The sequence below is a fragment of the Amphiprion ocellaris genome, chromosome 6 (assembly GCF_022539595.1).
Source record: "Amphiprion ocellaris isolate individual 3 ecotype Okinawa chromosome 6, ASM2253959v1, whole genome shotgun sequence".
Lineage (NCBI taxonomy): Eukaryota > Metazoa > Chordata > Actinopteri > Pomacentridae > Amphiprion > Amphiprion ocellaris.
The window spans coordinates 1754467-1771371 of NC_072771.1; the positions used below are offsets into that span (position 1 = coordinate 1754467).

Sequence of the window (16905 nt, forward strand, 5' to 3'; positions counted from 1 at the left end):
TGTTTTACTTCTATATGTGGTTGTTTTTTTTTAACATTTTCATCTTTATGCAGTCATTTTTAGCATCTTTGTGTAGTTTTGCATTTCTCTATGGTCATTTTGTGCCTGTTTTCTTGCATTAACATCTTTATGCAGTCATTTCATGTTTTTTTTGGGACTTTTGTGCCTCTTTGCTGATGTTTTACAACTATTTGTGGTTGTTTTGAATCATTTTGTGGTCAGGTTCCATCTCGTGGTGGTTTTGCATCTCTTTGTGGACGTTTTGTCCCTGTTTTCTTCCATCTTTACTCGTTGGTGATGCTCTGCTCCCAGTGCTCCTGGAACACACTTGAATCAGCGTCTGCAGCTGAACTTAGTGGAGACGACAGTTTGTATGGAAATATTTTAAACTGGAAAACAAAAACCATCCAGCAGTCAACAGTAAAATAGGTTTTGGGAACAGAGCAGCACCAATTTAAAAGCAGAAATGCAGTTTTTTAATGCGCTGTGGAGCCGTTCACTTGTCAAGCGTCTAAACTGGATTTATTTTAGGAACTTTAAAGGACTTTAAGCGTCTTTTCTGGAGGAAAACAGTATTGGATTGCAACATATAAACAATAAATGTGGAAGGTGTCGTTGTCTCGCTGCAGGGCGACGTTTAAAACGCCTGAAATGTTTGCGATGCTTCTGATTGTTGAGATTCTTCCTGCTGAACATCACAGAGAAACAGAAGATCAGAAACAAGCTGCAGGAATGTTGACCAGAACAAAGAGTTTCTACTGTGGAGAATAATCCAACAAGAATGTAAAACATGCTGCCATCCCATAATGACATGAACAAGGATGTTTCAATGAACAATACCTCCTTGCTGCAGCTCATTCAGAAATATAACTAAGATAAAAACCCTGAGATGTTTCTACATTCAGAGTCTAAACTTTGTCAACATCCTGAGGTTTGGAAAGAAAACCACCAAAACTCCACGACGCCTCCAGATTTATCAAACCCAGATATTTTTAGAGTTAAACTTCTTCTTTTCAGCAGGAGGATTCTAACAAACGACTTCTGCTTCTAAATATAGTTTTAGTTTATCTGAAGACAAAACGAGACGCAACGTTTTCTAGGATTTACGCTCATTTCTACAATTAATGAAGTTTTTATCAATCATTTAGGTTTTTTTTTATTTCTAATAAAAACTGAATAATGTGGATTTATCTATTTTATATATAATTTATATATTTTGTGTATAAATCTAAATTTATATATAAATTATATAAATGTATATATTTTGGGGATTTTTGGGGATTTTTAGTAAAGTAAACCGTCATTTTAAAGCCACAAAAAACAAATAAATGTTTGTAAAAATGTATTGAAATGAGATTTATTTCTTATATGGTATTGTGAATTCCTAAGGCCAGTAACCTCCTAAATCAATCAAATAAATTAATTAACTATCAGAGGATTACTGGACCAGCTCTCCATCTAACGGGTCCGGTTCCCGTAGCCCATATGGGTCAACCCAGATGAGATCTGAGGAACGTTTAAGCTGGTAAGCGAGAAAATTCGCCTAGCTTCTAACTGCCTCCATCCAGACGCCTATCCTGCTTCCTCTGATAACTAACTCAACTGAGTAGCCACTTTCCAATGGTCAAATTAATTACCAGTCACGTCTGTTAACGGCAGCTTTTCTCTCATCGGATTCTGCACTTGGTAAGTTGCTAGGTTTAAGTTTAGAGGTTAAGGCATGGATAACCCCAAGGATAAGTTTAAAAAAGGCCACCCTCGGCCCCAACGACTAGGTAATCTGACAGAACCAGTTTTAGATGTAATGCACACAGTAACCTGACTTTTTACAAACTGAGAAGATATATGTGATTAATTCATTATCATGATAAAAATAAATAGAATTTCCAATCTGTTAACTTTAATTGCAGGATAAATGTTTTATTATAATCTCAGCAGGGAAATAGCAATAGCCCATAAATCATCAGACAACCAATTAAACATTAATTTCTATAACAATCCTCTAATATGACCCCTAACTGGAACTATGCTTTTATCTAAGAAGAGCAATAATCACCCAAATTATGTAATTTGGAGGGGGAGAGCAGACGGTGTGGCCTCACCTGCTGCTCACCTGAAGACCGATGCCCCGCTGGGCTCTGCTCCAGGGAGGAGGTGGAGAGAGAGTTCAGTCCAGATTTAGATCTGCTTGTATCCATTTTTGTTCTTTGGGCCAGTAAAAACTTTGTTATAATCCACTCTGGTGTTAATCCTTTTGGAAATAATAGAGTTCAGTAATATTCCTTCAGTCAGCGTTATTTTTAGATCACAGTCTTTTGTAATCCTCAAACAGTGCAGAAAGAGCACTCCTTCAGTCCATAATTCCAATAGAACAGATATTCCTTTGCAGATCATGTTGAATCCCCCGTCCGAGTTACGTGGTAAAATCCCCTTTGCTCAGAGCATTTCTACCCTGGATTGCAACCAGTGACCACCTCGCAACGACTCCCAACTCGTGTCTCGATCCAGTGCAATTTATACAACAACTGAACCTGTTGCATATACAAGAACTGCACCCTTAATTAACATACGTGATGACAGCATCCATCCCCCTCCTTACTCGTGCACTGCTCCCATCCACTGACCTCATGGCCTCTGCGTGCTCTGGGGGAACCAAAACCTTGGACCGCCCGGCCACCGCCCGGCCCCCGCGTGCTCTGGAGGAACCAAAACCATCTATTCTGGACTGTTCCACCAGCTCCCCCCCCCAACTCATCCTAAGACCCCTCCATGTTTGAGGAACTGAAACTAACTGTTTGGACTGTTTGGACCCTTCCACTCAGTCTCACTTCTCTATTAATGTATCGGTTCCATCTGCAGCTCAGAGCAGGCCTCCGGTCAGGAAACAGATGTCAGACTCACAAAAATCCCTGACATTTATTTTGAGCTTAATAACCTTTACTGTGAACACTTGACCCCAGTTCACCTCAGCTCTTGACTTCTCACTTCATTACTAAGTTAAAAACCTTAGTTTAACAGTAATCAAAACTCTTTCTAAAACATCTCAGCTTCATAGTAATCAAAACTCTTAAAAGCATTTCCATTCAATAAAGCATTAGTTCCTCATATTTGTCATATCAAAAACATCAGTTTCCCTGGTAACCAAAACATCACTTTTCACAGTGAGTTGCTGTTCTGACTTAGTTACTTCTTAAACAAAGATTATAAAAATAGGTATTTGTGTTAGCTTTAACACACTTATTAGGTTATAGCATGAATCAGTTACAAATCACAGGTTATAACATCACAATGTTCCCTTATTTAGCTGTTATTCTGCCAGAGTCTCCCCCTTGTGGCTGATTCTGGGATCTCATACCTCCATGTTTCTCAACAGTATTTGATGACTTTTAACCCTTTTTTCAAGATAAATCCAATAAATTTACAGTTACACTGATTGTTTTAAGTTAAATTATTCAGTTTTTTCAGTAAAGTTACCTGTAAAAACTAAATATTATACTTGATACGATCCAAAGTAAGCAAAATATTCTTCTACTTCAAGACCAAATTAATAATTTTACACAAAATTAGGTAAAATTATGTCACAAAACTTAACTAATAGCAGCATTTTTCTGCAGTATTAAACTTGATTATTTGTAATTTAACATTATTTAACCATATTTAAAGGTAATTTCATCATTTTACATGTTTAAACAGCCTTCAATAAACAATAAAAAGCCTAAAAAATACACTTTCAGAGTTGATCAGGCGGGAAAGAAGAGCTTCTGCTTCTTTCATCACATCCTTCCTCTTTTTAAACTCATTCTGGGCTCAATTCTTCAAATTATTTACAGGATTTTTCCAACATGTTTAAGTGCATTTAACCCTCGTGTCGTCCTGAGGGTCAAATTGAGCCGTTTTAAAGTTTAAAAATGTGGAGAACAAAACGTATTTTCTCAGTGAAACTTCTGATGTCCACATTTTCAACATTTTGGGGAAATCTTTGAACATTTTTTGGTGGAAAAAAAGAAATGCTAAAAAAAATGTTTCTTAAGAACATTCACAAAAAATCACCCAAAATCCAGCAAATTTTACTGGATTTTGGTTGATTTTAATATGAATGTTCTTAAGAAAATATTAGAAGTTTTACTGATATACATGGAATCACTTTAGATATTTTTAGGATTTTTTTGGAAGATTTTTACTAATTTTTTGAAAATATTTACAAGAATTTTCTTGCCAAATTTGGGGGATTTTTTTTTTTTTTTAAATAAAACTTTTAAGGGAAACTTTTAAGGAATTATTGGAACTTTCTTCCTGAAGGTTTTGCAAGTTTTCATAAATTTGGGGAATGTTTTTGCTGAATTTCTTGATTTTTTTTTTTCAGAAAAGGAAACAATATTTTTTGTTGCCCATAAATGAAGACAACAGGAAGGTTAAATACAAAATATGCTTGGAAATAATGAAATCCTCTTCGAGTTTCAAGATTTTTTTCTAATGAAGACAGTGAATAATATGGATTTATATCTTTTATTATTTCTCATGTAAACTCTGTGTGATTTGATGAACTCATATATTTCAGTAAACATCTGCTCTTCCTCCGTCTTTTCTCCAGAAGTTCTGCAGGAAGCAACTTGTTCAGTTTCTCATAAAATCTCTGCAGGAACTAAACTTGATTTTACTTTTACTCGACCATCAGCGTCTTTCACCTGAAACCTGCCATAATAAATCTGATGTTTAGCCGCTTTTCTCTCTCATTTTCTGACTCTGCAGTTTCAACACTCAGAGTTTTTTACCCCAGAATGAGTTTAAAAAGAGGAAGGATGTGATGAAAGAAGCAGAAGCTCTTCTTTCCCTCCTGATCAACTCTGACTGATGGGTTTTTTCCTTTCTAGTAAAAGAAAAACTTTTATTGTGACGTTAAAGATCAAATCCAGGTTCAAACGTTCAGTTTAAATTCACCGTTTGGGGTATTTTTATGACTGTTTTACTTTGTTTTAATCCAAAATGACGGCAAAATAGCAGAAAATAACTAAAACACTAATTCTACATCATTAAATTCAGTTTCCAGCTTTAAATTTACATAATATGTGTATTTTTTTTTAGGGTTTTTAATGTTTCTTGAAGGTTAAATCTGTGGATGTTCTCAGTCATCCAGGTCATGATAAGTCTCAAGCAAGCATAAGTGATGGCAACTGGACTAACCTCTAACCACGAGGTTAGTCCAGTTGCCATCACTTATGCTTGCTTGAGATTTCTTGAAGGTTGTTTACATGAAATGTGAAATGATTAAATTACCTTTAAATATGGTTAAATAATGTTAAAATACAAATAATCAGGTTTAATACTGCAGAAAATTGCTGGAGAAATATTGGATTTATCTTGAAAAAATTATAAAAAGTCATCAAATACTAATTTCAGTACATTTTTATGAACATTTATTTGTTCTTTAAATCTTTTGTGGCCTTAAAATGACGGTTTATTATATTGAAATCCACTAAAATCCTCATTATTCTACAGATATTTGCTGTTCTGTTGCCAAACTTGCATAAATATTCATAATTTTCCACTATTTTCCCATTTATTGTCTACATTTATTCAGAAATGTTCAGATTTATTCAGGTTTCAGTTTGCTGAGTGAAAATAAAACTGGTCTGAGGTCAGTTTCTAGCTCAACATGTGACTGTTTACTGTAAACTTCATCATGTGGAGGTGATTTTATTAGAAATAGAAACACAAACATGTGGTCAGGCTGGAAAAGAACTGAGATTTAAAACAGATTTCAAGAGGAAACTGAATAAATTCACATTAAATTAAAGCTGAATTATCTGTTGTTCATCTATTTATGGTGCATTCATGGTTAAATGATTCATTTGTGCTTTAAATTAATGCTTTAAACAGGATTATTATTATTATTATTATTATTATTATTATTATGTTGTTGTATGAGAGTTTTAAACTACATTCCTCCACACTGGGATTATTTCTGTTTGTTTTAGCTATGACTGGAAACCCTATAAATGAGATTCTTTCTTTGTGAAAACCTGTTTGGTTAAAAAAAAAAAAAAAAAAAACACTTCTGATTCTAGTTTTCTCATTAAAACTGATCTTGACTATAGATTTACAGATAATTTAAAGGAGTTTACAGTGATTTTAAATGAATTTACAGTGATTTTAGTGAGTTTTTAGTGAATTTAAATTAATTTTGCACAGAATTTAAATTGATTTTACAGTGAATACAGTGATTTACAGTGACTTTAAACAGAACTTACAGTGAATTTAAAGATGAGTTACAATGAATTTTCTCTGACTTTTTGGTGAGTTTATAGTGAACTTTCTGTGAATTTCGAGAGAATTTACAGTGAATTTAAATATAACTGAATTTTCAATGAGTTTGCTGTACATTTTTAGTGAGTTCATAGAGAATCTACAGTGGATTTCAGTGAGATGTAAGTATATTTTCAGTAAAGAGTATTTTCAGTGGGTAATCAGTGATTTCAGTGCCTTCCTTCCTTCCTCCCTTCCTCCCTTCCTCCCTTCCTCCCTTCCTTCCTTCCTTCCTCCCTTCCTCCCTTCCTCCCTTCCTCCCTTCCTTCCTCCATCTCCTCTTCGTGTCTCCCGGTGATTCAGATCCTCTCCGGGCCTCATGAGTCCGTTTGAACCGCAGACATGCGGATGTTCGGGTTGTTTTCCCGGGTTGAGCAACAGCAGCAGCAGGGAGGGAGTCTCCTCCTCCTCCTTCTCCTTCTGGGCGTTTCTCTAAAAACACAACCTGAGCTCCGACATAAAACTCTGCGTCCTGCGGAGCTCCGACATTCTGACTCCAGATCCGAGAGACAAACCCAGAAACCCGCAGAGAACCAGAACCACACCGAGATGTACACCCGATCCAGCTCCACGACCACCGTCCAGGAGAGCTTCGCCTTCCCCCGGGTCGCCTCCCGCAGCACCGAGCCGGAGGTCTTCACCTTCGAGCGGATCCCGGCTCAGGCCACCGCGGTGAGATCCACGGTCCCCCTGCGGCCCAGGAAGCGCTGCACCCGGGTCATGTACCCCGCCAAGGTCCGCATGCACCTCCCGCCCCCGGAGAAGAACCAGGCCAAGCGCTGGCTGCTGGTTCTGTGTCTGGTGGTCCTGTGGCAGATCTACACCGAGGAGCCCTGCACCGACGCCCCGCTGGCGGCCGCCGACGGCCCGGTGGGAGACTACCAGGGCTTCCCCTTCCAGTCCCCGGAGGAGCCGCTGAGCTCCGCCCCGCTGAGCCGCTGCGAGGACGGAGAGATGATCCGGAACACCTGCCCTCTGCCCGGCCAGGAGCCCGACAGCAGCCGGGGCTTCGAGCAGAGCGCCGGGAAGAGCTACATGGTGGCCCTGCTGGTCTACCACCGGCTGGGCAGCGACAACTGAGCCTCCCGGTACCGGCTGGACTCTGAGCCCCAGTCTGGGCTCCAACAACACGAACCGAGCTCCGGAGAGCAGCGGGGCGTCCTGCGAGGCGCATTCGGGGAAGGAGCTCCATGCGCCGGCTAGTCCCAGCCAGCGGCCCCCTGGAGGACCTGGAGGACCTCCTGGAGAACCTCCTGGAGGACCTCCTGGAGAACCTCCTGGAGGACCTCCTGGAGAACCTCCTGGAGAACCTCCTGGAGAACCGGAAGGCTGAACCCGGACAGACAGAACTTCAGAACTGTGAAGAGAAAAACTGAACTTGAACTTTGATAAAACTTGAACTGAGGAGAGAAATTTGCACTCAGACTGTAGGAACTAGAACCTGGAACCCTGCAGAGAAAAAACTGACTGTTGATGCTGTTTAGATGTTTATTTAGCTATTTATTCTGTTATTTGCTATTTATTGATTAATAATAATTTTAATAAAAAATGTTGAAAGAAGTCACAGTTTCCTGCCTTTTCACTCTTTATTGGGTCTTTTAATCCATTTATTCACCTCCTGGTTGCTGCATCTTCAATAATTAATCATCATTTACAGGATTCGGTGCAAGAATTTAGGGGAAATAGTGCAAAAGCTGCAAACTGCATTTTAAAAATGTGTTGTTTTTTTTTTTTACCTCTGGAGGCATGGATTTAGTGAATTCTCTGAGGTTATAAGATAAGATAAGATAATAAGATAAAGTTCTTTATTTCTCCCCACTCCAGGGGAAATTTACATTGTTACAGCAGCTTTATTTACAATATATACAAGGGTGGCAAAATTTTTAACAGAAAAAATAAAAATAAAAAATAAAGTTTAAAAGTGCAGAGATGTGCAGTGCAAGAATGAGTCAAAAAGAGTCTCTGGTTTGTAGAAAATGAATTTATCTGTGGAACTTTCAACAAAACCTGATTTCTGAGACTGACAGGAGATAGAAAAAAAACTAAAATAATTCAACTTTTGCTGAAATCTAACCTTAAAAAGCAGCTTTCCTCTGAGCTCAGAGGAGCGTAAATGAAGCTTCATGGTTACATCAGAGCTCATTAGGACTCTTTTGTTGGAATAAATTCCTGCAGCGACCAGAAGATTCAGCTGCAGCTAAAAACTAGAAAAACTTTCCTCCTCACACTCACTTTCATTTATTTTAAACCTCTAAACAAAACTCTGACATTTTGAAGGATTTTGCAACAAAAAACCAACTGAGGAGAAGAAAAGTTTGGAATAAAAAGAAAAGCAAACAACTGGAAGAAAATAAAAATAAATGGAATGAGCAGGAAAATAAAAGTTCTTCTGTTTAACTTTTATTGCAAAACTTTTAGTTGAGTAAAATTAACATTTAACAGGTTTTAATAATGTTTTTTTAAACCGATTTTTTTCTGTTTTGTTAAATTATGGATAAAATTATAGGAAAACCTTTTAATTTACATATTGACTATAAAAACAAACAAGCAAAAAAAAAAATACAGAACTATAAATGATGTCCAATTAAATCTGAGAATTATACTTTTTTATTTTTTACTGTATTGAAATCAACAAAAATGTCATTATTCTACAGATTTCTGCTGCTATTAGAAAGAAAAATTATGGATGTTAAGGACCAAAAAAAAAAAGTTTAACAGCTATTTTATCTAGAAAAATATTTAGATGATAATATAATATTATTTTATTGAATAAATTATTATCATTAAATTATTTTATTATTATTTGACAAATTTCACAGTTTTGTTAAACTACAAATATCTGGAAAAATCCCCTCAGAATATAAATTTATCTGTTTACATAATTATTTTTACATGAAATTATTACATATTTATTTTTATTATTATTATTATTATTATTATTATTATTATTATTATTTTACAGGTGTTTTCCTTTTATCATTTTTTTTCACATCAGTTTTTCTATTAATTTTGTTCATATTTTTTCATCTTTAATCATCAGAGCCGTAAACCTGCTGAGTCATGGTCTGAATGTTACATCACAGCTGCAGCTTCGATGAGTCGCGTCTGAACTCTTGTTGTTTTAGTGAATAACGTACAGACCCTATAAAATGTTCACTGATTACCTCATGTTTGGTTCGGCAGAGCGTCGCCTCGGGCTTTCTGGGGATCACCTGTTGGTGTCGGTGCTGGAGCGTTGCCATGGAGACGACATCCGGCAGCGACGATGAACACGTGCAGGTAACAGGTGAGCTATGGCAGGTATGAAGCGGAGGCTGAGAAAGTGGCAACGTGTCGCAATAAACAGTGACAGCATGAAAAGAAATAAACGGACATTTAAAGATAAGTTTCCATCGATGTCATGACGGTCTGTAGTCTCCGATCAGTCCTAGAACTCTGGAATCAGCGAAAGTCACGAATCTTTGTCAGAAAAACAATCATTAACTTTGGTTCTTTCATAGATCAATTAAAAGTCTGCTGGGTCAAAAATAAGCAAACAGAAATGTTAATATTTGGTTCAATCTGTCCGTTTCCACCTCAGTTTGGTTCTTCTGGTTTCAGTCTTCTGGTTTATCTTTGACTCATCTGGACACTATGGCTACCGTCAAGCATGGAGGTGGCAGCATCATTACACTGTCGATTTAACTGACTCAAGTCTGAGGCAGAAAGATGACAAATTTAGTTGAACTGACAAAAAGGAGACACAATGACAAAAAAGACACAAAATAACAAAAATAAGAGACAAAATGACACAAATGAGACACAAAATGACAAAGACAAGATATAAAATGACAAAAACGAGACAAAACGACAAAAACAAGACACAAAATGACAAAACAAGACACAAAACAATCAAAATGAGACACAAAACAGCACAAACAAGATATAAAACTCCAAAAACAGAATGACAAAAATGAGACACAAAATGACAAAAACAAGACAGAAAATGACAAAAAAGGAGACGCAAATGACAAAAAAGAGACACACCAGAATTGGTTCAGTTCAACCAAATTTGTCGTCTTTCTGACTCAGACTTGGTTCTTCAGGTTCATGATGGGTTTAAGTCAGGACTTTGGGGAGACCAGTCTAGAACCTTCATTCCAGCCTGATGGAACCATTTCTTTACCATGTCTGATGTGTGTTTGGGTTCATTGTCTGGTTGAAACATCCAACTGTGTCCAAGATCAACCTTCTGTAGATGGTTTTAGGTTTTCCTGAAGAATGTGGAGGTGATCCTCCTTCTTCATTATTCCATTTACTTTGTGTAAAGCTCCAGTTCCACAGAGCATGATGATACCACCACCATGCTTGATGGTAGGTTTGGTGTTATTGGGGTTAAAAAAAAAGTCGAAGACCCGCCAAGACAGTCTGAAACCAGTTGTAAAAAGATCTAAAACCAGGACCAAAATTAAACCTAAACCAGTCCAAAAAATGTTCAGAACCAGTCAGAATAAAGGCTGAAACCAGTCCTAACTACTTCTAGAAAGCCCCAGACCATAATACTGCCACCCCCATACTTGATGATACGTTTGGTGTTCTTGGGGTTAAAAAAAAGTTGAAGACCCGCCCAAGACGGTCTGAAATCAGTCCTCAAAAGATCTAAAACCAGGACCAAAACTAAACCTAAACCAGTCAGAATCCAGTCCTCAAAAAGTCAAAAAACAGTCCAAAACTGGGACCAAAATCAAATCTAAACTACTCCTAAGAAAGTCCAAGACCATCTGAAACCAGGTCCCAAACATAAACCAGTCCCAAGAAAGTCCAGAACCAGTCCAACATCCAGTCTGAAACCAGTCCAGAAGCACTTCTAGGAAGCCCCAGAGCATGATACTGCCACCTCCATGCTTGATGGTAGGTTTGGTGTTCTGGTTAAAGGCCTCACCTTCAGTTTTACTTCAATCTGACCACAGAACTTTCCTCCAGAAGGTCTTTTCTTTGTCCATGTGATCAGCAGCAGACTGTACGATACGTTTAAGGAGTGTTGGAAAGATGAAAATCTGTGGATTCTTTCTAGTTCTGCAGTACCCAGTTGATAAATGATGAAGCTTTTAGTTGGGTAGCGTCTCATTTTGGTGCTTTTGTGTCTCATGTCTGTTCTTTTGTGTCTCTTTTTGGTCATTTTTTTGTAAAGCCCCAGAGCATGATACTGCCACCTCCATGCTTGATGGTAGGTTTGGTGTTCTTGGGGTTAAAGGCCTCACTTTCTCTCCTCCAAACATATTTCTGCTCAGTTTTTCTTCCGTCTGACCTCAGCAAGTTTTTTCTTGTTGTTGTTAAACTTTTTCCTGCTTCTATGTTCAGCAGAGTTTCATGTTCAGCATAAAATAAACCAGAAAGAATCTGAACCAGTGACATGTTTTTACAGGTTTCTCGTCTTTATCAGATGTTTTACAGTTTCAGTAGTTGGTAAATGATGTTTTTAAAGATGCTCCGATAGATTTTAGTTGGAATGAAGTCTATTTTTTCAGTTATGATGAAGAATTCAGAGGTAAACTGTTAATTTCCATAAAGCCGACTCTTTATTAGGTTACTTTTTGTTGCCCATCGGCGTTCTGATGTAACGTCTCAGAGCAGGAGAACTTCCTGGAAGTTGCTCTAATCCTCCTGACTCTCAGCCAGAAACTTTCTCCAGCTGAAATATTTCCCAAAAAAAAAAATTCCTGCCACTGATGTAACTGAGCAGATCAGCAGCTGGAGGGTTGAAGAGGGAAAGAGTGAATAAAGTGAATAAAGTGAGACGTCTGCAGCTCCTGAAGCTCTTTAGACTGGAAATATTAAAACAGGAAAATCAGAAACTGTCTCTTCATTCTTCGCCTCTCCTTCTGTTCATGAAACCGAAGGTTACGAAACGTTGGAGAAGCTGCAGATCAGATCGTGTCTGAACCTGTCTGGAGCTCATTATTCACCTGGAAAAGTACCTCCAGTTCATCAGTAGAATGAGTTTTAGGGAAGAACCACGTCAGGAATGAGGAGGAGAATCTGTGCCATAATTCATTTACAAAGATTCACTTTTTAAATCACTATTTTTTACATGATTGTGTGTTTTTGTTGGTATTTTTCATCTTTTCATGGTGAATTTATTGATCTTTACATCATGATTTTGCATCTTTTTGTGATAATTTTGTGTGACTCTGTGGTAATTTCCCTTTTCTCTGGTGATTTTCTGTCTTTTTGTTTAGATTTTGTGTCTCTTTGGAGGTATTTTTGACCCTTTCTGTGGTGATTTTAGTTGTTTTATGGGGCGATTTTGAGTCTTTCTTGCAATTTAACCTCTTTTGTTGTCATTTTGTAGTGATTTTTCATGTTTTTGTTGTGATTTTTGTATTGTTTTGTCGTGATGTGGTGTCAGTTTTTACCAGATGTTTTTTTCCTCTTGTGTCTATGAAGTTCTGAGGCTCAGAAATTGTTACTCAGAAAAGAGTCTAAAATGACAATTAACACTTAAGATCTGTTTAAGATGACGAAAAAATGTCCAAAATGATTTACATTTGTCCAAAATTATAGAAAAAATTACAAGAACTTTGTACAGAATCATTCAAAAATGTTTAAAAGACACAATAAATGACCTCAAATATCTCCACAATGACTGAAAAATAGTCCAACATGTCAAATATTTGTCCAAAAAGACCTAAAATCTGCCAAGAATGACTGAAAAACGACAAAAATACATCAAATGAAAACAACGATGTGAAAAATGACTTAGTCTGTCTGGAATGATTCTCCTCTGTGGACTTCAAGGACCTGGAACTCTGGAAATGTTCCCAGTTTGAAGGTCATTGATCTGATCATTGATGAAGTTACTGGAGATGAAGAACCAGAGGTTAAAAGCTGCAGCGTTTCTGATTTGAGAGCAGAATAATGACGTGTCGTCATGGATTCATGGACGGAGAGTTTGTTGTTTTCAGCAGAGTGTGTGTCATCTGTTGTTGTTGTTTTTATTGTGGTTCTTCTTGTTGTTTCTTCCAAAGTCTGACTAACAGCCGCTATCAGCTGAGGTTCACCCACATTATGATAACACAGCAGTCAACAGTATCACACAGACACACACACTAACACACACTAACACACTAACACACACTTTGAGTCATTGTGGACTTCAGAAAACAAACACATCCAGGATCCTGATGATTGTTTCTATGAATGAAGTTGGTTTTGGACGTCTTCAGCTGAACGACTGAACTCTGATCAGATATTTTCTCACAAAATGTCCAAATAAAATCAAAAGCAATCAGAAGTTTTCAGCACATTAGCATTCAGTCTGATCTGTTTTATTTACTTTTAATTTTTATTTATTATGTTTAGATAACTATTGGTTCCTTCTAGATAACTGTCACTTTTAGCTAACTTTTGTTAGCTAACTTTTGTCACGTTAAGCTAACTATTTACAACTTTTAGCTAACTATTTATTACATTTAGCTAACTATTCACTATAGGATCTATATATTTGTTACATTTAGCTAATTTTTCACTACTTTTAGCTAGCTATTTGTTGCAATTAACTAATTATTCACTACATTTAGCTAGCTATTTATAACATTTAGCGGATTAGTCACAACATTTAGCTACCTATTTGTTACGGTTAGCACAATTATTCACTACATTTAACCAACTATTTGTTGCATTTAGCTAATTATACACTACGTTTAGCTACCTGTATGTTATGTGTAGCTAACTATTTGCTACTTCAAGCTAACTTTTTCTTTCTTTTAGCAATCTATTATTTTTAGCTCGCTATTAGTATTAGTGACAAGTAGAATAGAATAGAATAGAAAACATTAGAATAGAATAGAATAGAATAGAATAGAATAGAATAGAATAGAATAGAATAGAATATGCTTTATTGTCATTATACCATGTATAATGAGATTGCAGAGCTTCTCCTTTTCAGTGCAAGAAATCTTAAAACAAACAACTGTGCAAAAAAACAGTCCATTTACATATATACAGTATAAATAACGGCGTTAATATCAGTAACAGTGAATGAGTCAGTGGTGTATATTGCACATTCTACATTATATATAAATAACAGTGTGAATATTAATATAAATAGCAGAGTGAATGAGTCAGTGGTGTATATTGCACAAATACATTATATTGTTGGCTGGATGTGAGACGTGAGAGTTCAGGGTGGTGACGACTCTCAGATAGAAGCTGTTTTCAGTCTGTTTGTCCTCGCTTTAATGCTTCTGTAGCGCCTTCCAGAGGGCAACAGATCAAAAAGCTGAGAACCGGGATGTGAACTGTCCTTGATGATGTTCTGAGCTCTGCTGAGGCACCGGGTGGAGTAGATGTCCATGAGGGAGGAGAGAGGACAGCCAACAATCCTCTGAAGCCTCACTCTGTCTGCCTCAGTGCAGCTCCTGTACCAGGTGGAAACACAGAACGTCTGCAGGTTCTCTATGGATGAGCTGTAGAAGGTCAGCAGCAGCTTCCTGTACCAGGTGGAAACACAGAACGTCTGCAGGTTCTCTATGGATGAGCTGTAGAAGGTCAGCAGCAGCTTCCTGTACCAGGTGGAAACACAGAACATCTGCAGGTTCTCTATGGATGAGCTGTAGAAGACCAGCAGCAGCTTCCTGTACCAGGTGGAAACACAGAACGTCTGCAGGTTCTCTATGGATGAGCTGTAGAAGACCAGCAGCAGCTTCCTGTACCAGGTGGAAACACAGAACGTCTGCAGGTTCTCTATGGATGAGCTGTAGAAGGCCAGCAGCAGCTTCCTGTCCAGGTGGAAACACAGAACGTCTGCAGGTTCTCTATGGATGAGCTGTAGAAGACCAGCAGCAGCTTCCTGTACCAGGTGGAAACACAGAACATCTGCAGGTTCTCTATGGATGAGCTGTAGAAGGCCAGCAGCAGCTTCCTGTCCAGGTTGGTCTTCCTGAGGACTCTCCTTCTTTATGACAGCCGTGATGTTGTCTGTCCAGGAGATCTGGACTCCCAGGAACCTGAATGTATGGACTCTCTCCACACACTCGCCATTGATGTAGAGGAGGGGCGGGTCGGTTCTGTTCCTCCTGAAGTCCATGATGATCTCCTTTGTCTTTGAGGTGTTCAGTGTCAGGTTGTTTTCTGAACACCAGGTTGTGAGTTTCTGGACCTCCTCTCTGTAGGCTCTCGTCTCCCACTGAGATCAGACCGACCACTGTGGTGTCGTCAGCAGATTTGATGCTGATGTTGTTTCTGTGGGTCGATCTGCAGTCATATAGAGGCAGTACAGGAGGGGGCTCAGAACACTGCCCTGTGGTGCACCGGTGGAGGAAAGGTGGGGACCAAGTCTCACAGACTGGACTCTGCTGGTTAGAAAGTCCTTAATTAGCCAACCATTTGTACCTTTTAGCAAACGATTTATTTCTTGAAAAGTGTGCAGTAATAATTCAGTTAGGTTTTAAAACTAAAACAAATGTTCGCCACCTCTCTGACTTTATAATGATTTATTTCCAAACACTGACACTTCAATCTTTTGCAGGACAAATAAATAAAAGTTGAAAGATCCATTCTGCAGAGTGAAGACCAGAACAGAGACATTAGGGACAGATTTCCTGTCTTAGAGGGAGTTTTCTTCCCTTCATACCATCACGGTGAGTCACTGCTGGCAGAAACCAGAAGAAACTCAGACCAGAGAAGAAGAAGAAGAAGGAGGGACTCTGGAGGAAACCTGAGAGGAAAGAGAAAAAAAAGAGAAGGAGGGTTTCTGGTCGGAGATTCCACAACTGTATCAGAGCGGAAACAGAAAAACCCAGAGTCAGGATTTCTCAAGAAACATGAGCCTCCGCTGACGTTTCGGAGAGAGAATGTTTCCCAACGCCGGCAGCCTGTCGGAGGATTACTGGAGGCTCAAACGGCGGTTGAGGAAAATTCCAGGTTCAGAAAAGCAGCCAAAACATCCGGAGATCCTTCAGAAGCTGCAGAATCTGTCTCAAAGATTTCAACTTCTGCATGAAACACTTCATTTCCTGCCTTCTGGCGATTTATAATGAACCAGTTTGTGTTTTTCAGTGAGCTAAAAGTAGAGAATAATTAGCTAAATGTACCAAACTGGTAGCTAAAAGTAGTAAAAAAATAGCTAAATGTAACAAACAGGTAACAAACAGTAGAGAATAATTAGCTAAATGTACCAAACTGGTAGCTAAAAGTAGAAAATAATTAACTAAATGTTATAAATAGCTAGCTAAAAGTAGTGAATAATTAGCTAAATGTAACAAACAGGTAACTAAAAGTAGTGAATAATTAGTCAAAGGCAACAAATAATTAGCTAAATGTAACAAATAGCTAACTAAAATTAATGAATAATTGGATAAAAGTATCAAATAGTCAAATGTAGTAAATAGCTAAATGTAACCAACAAGTAGCTAAAAGTAGAGAATAATTAGCTAAATGTAACAAATAAGTAGATAAACATAGTGAATAATTAGCTAAATGTAACAAACAAGTAGCTAAAAGTTGTAAATAATTAGGCAAAGGCAACAAATAGTTAGCCAAATGTAACAAAGCTAAAAAGTAATGAATAATTAGGTAAAAGGAACAAATAGCTAACTAAAAGTAGTGAATAATGAGCTAAAT

General features: G+C 37.8%; 1 protein-coding gene across 1 annotated transcript; it reads left to right on the top strand.

Moving 5' to 3' along the window:
- The first annotated feature begins 6630 nt into the window (after nucleotides 1-6630).
- On the top strand, nucleotides 6631-7863 carry ier3 (immediate early response 3). The gene has a single exon (XM_035948372.2). It carries the CDS (start codon nucleotides 6646-6648, stop codon nucleotides 7381-7383), a length of 738 nt encoding a protein of 245 aa, XP_035804265.2. The 5' UTR covers nucleotides 6631-6645; the 3' UTR covers nucleotides 7384-7863.
- Nucleotides 7864-16905: the final 9042 nt, after the last annotated feature.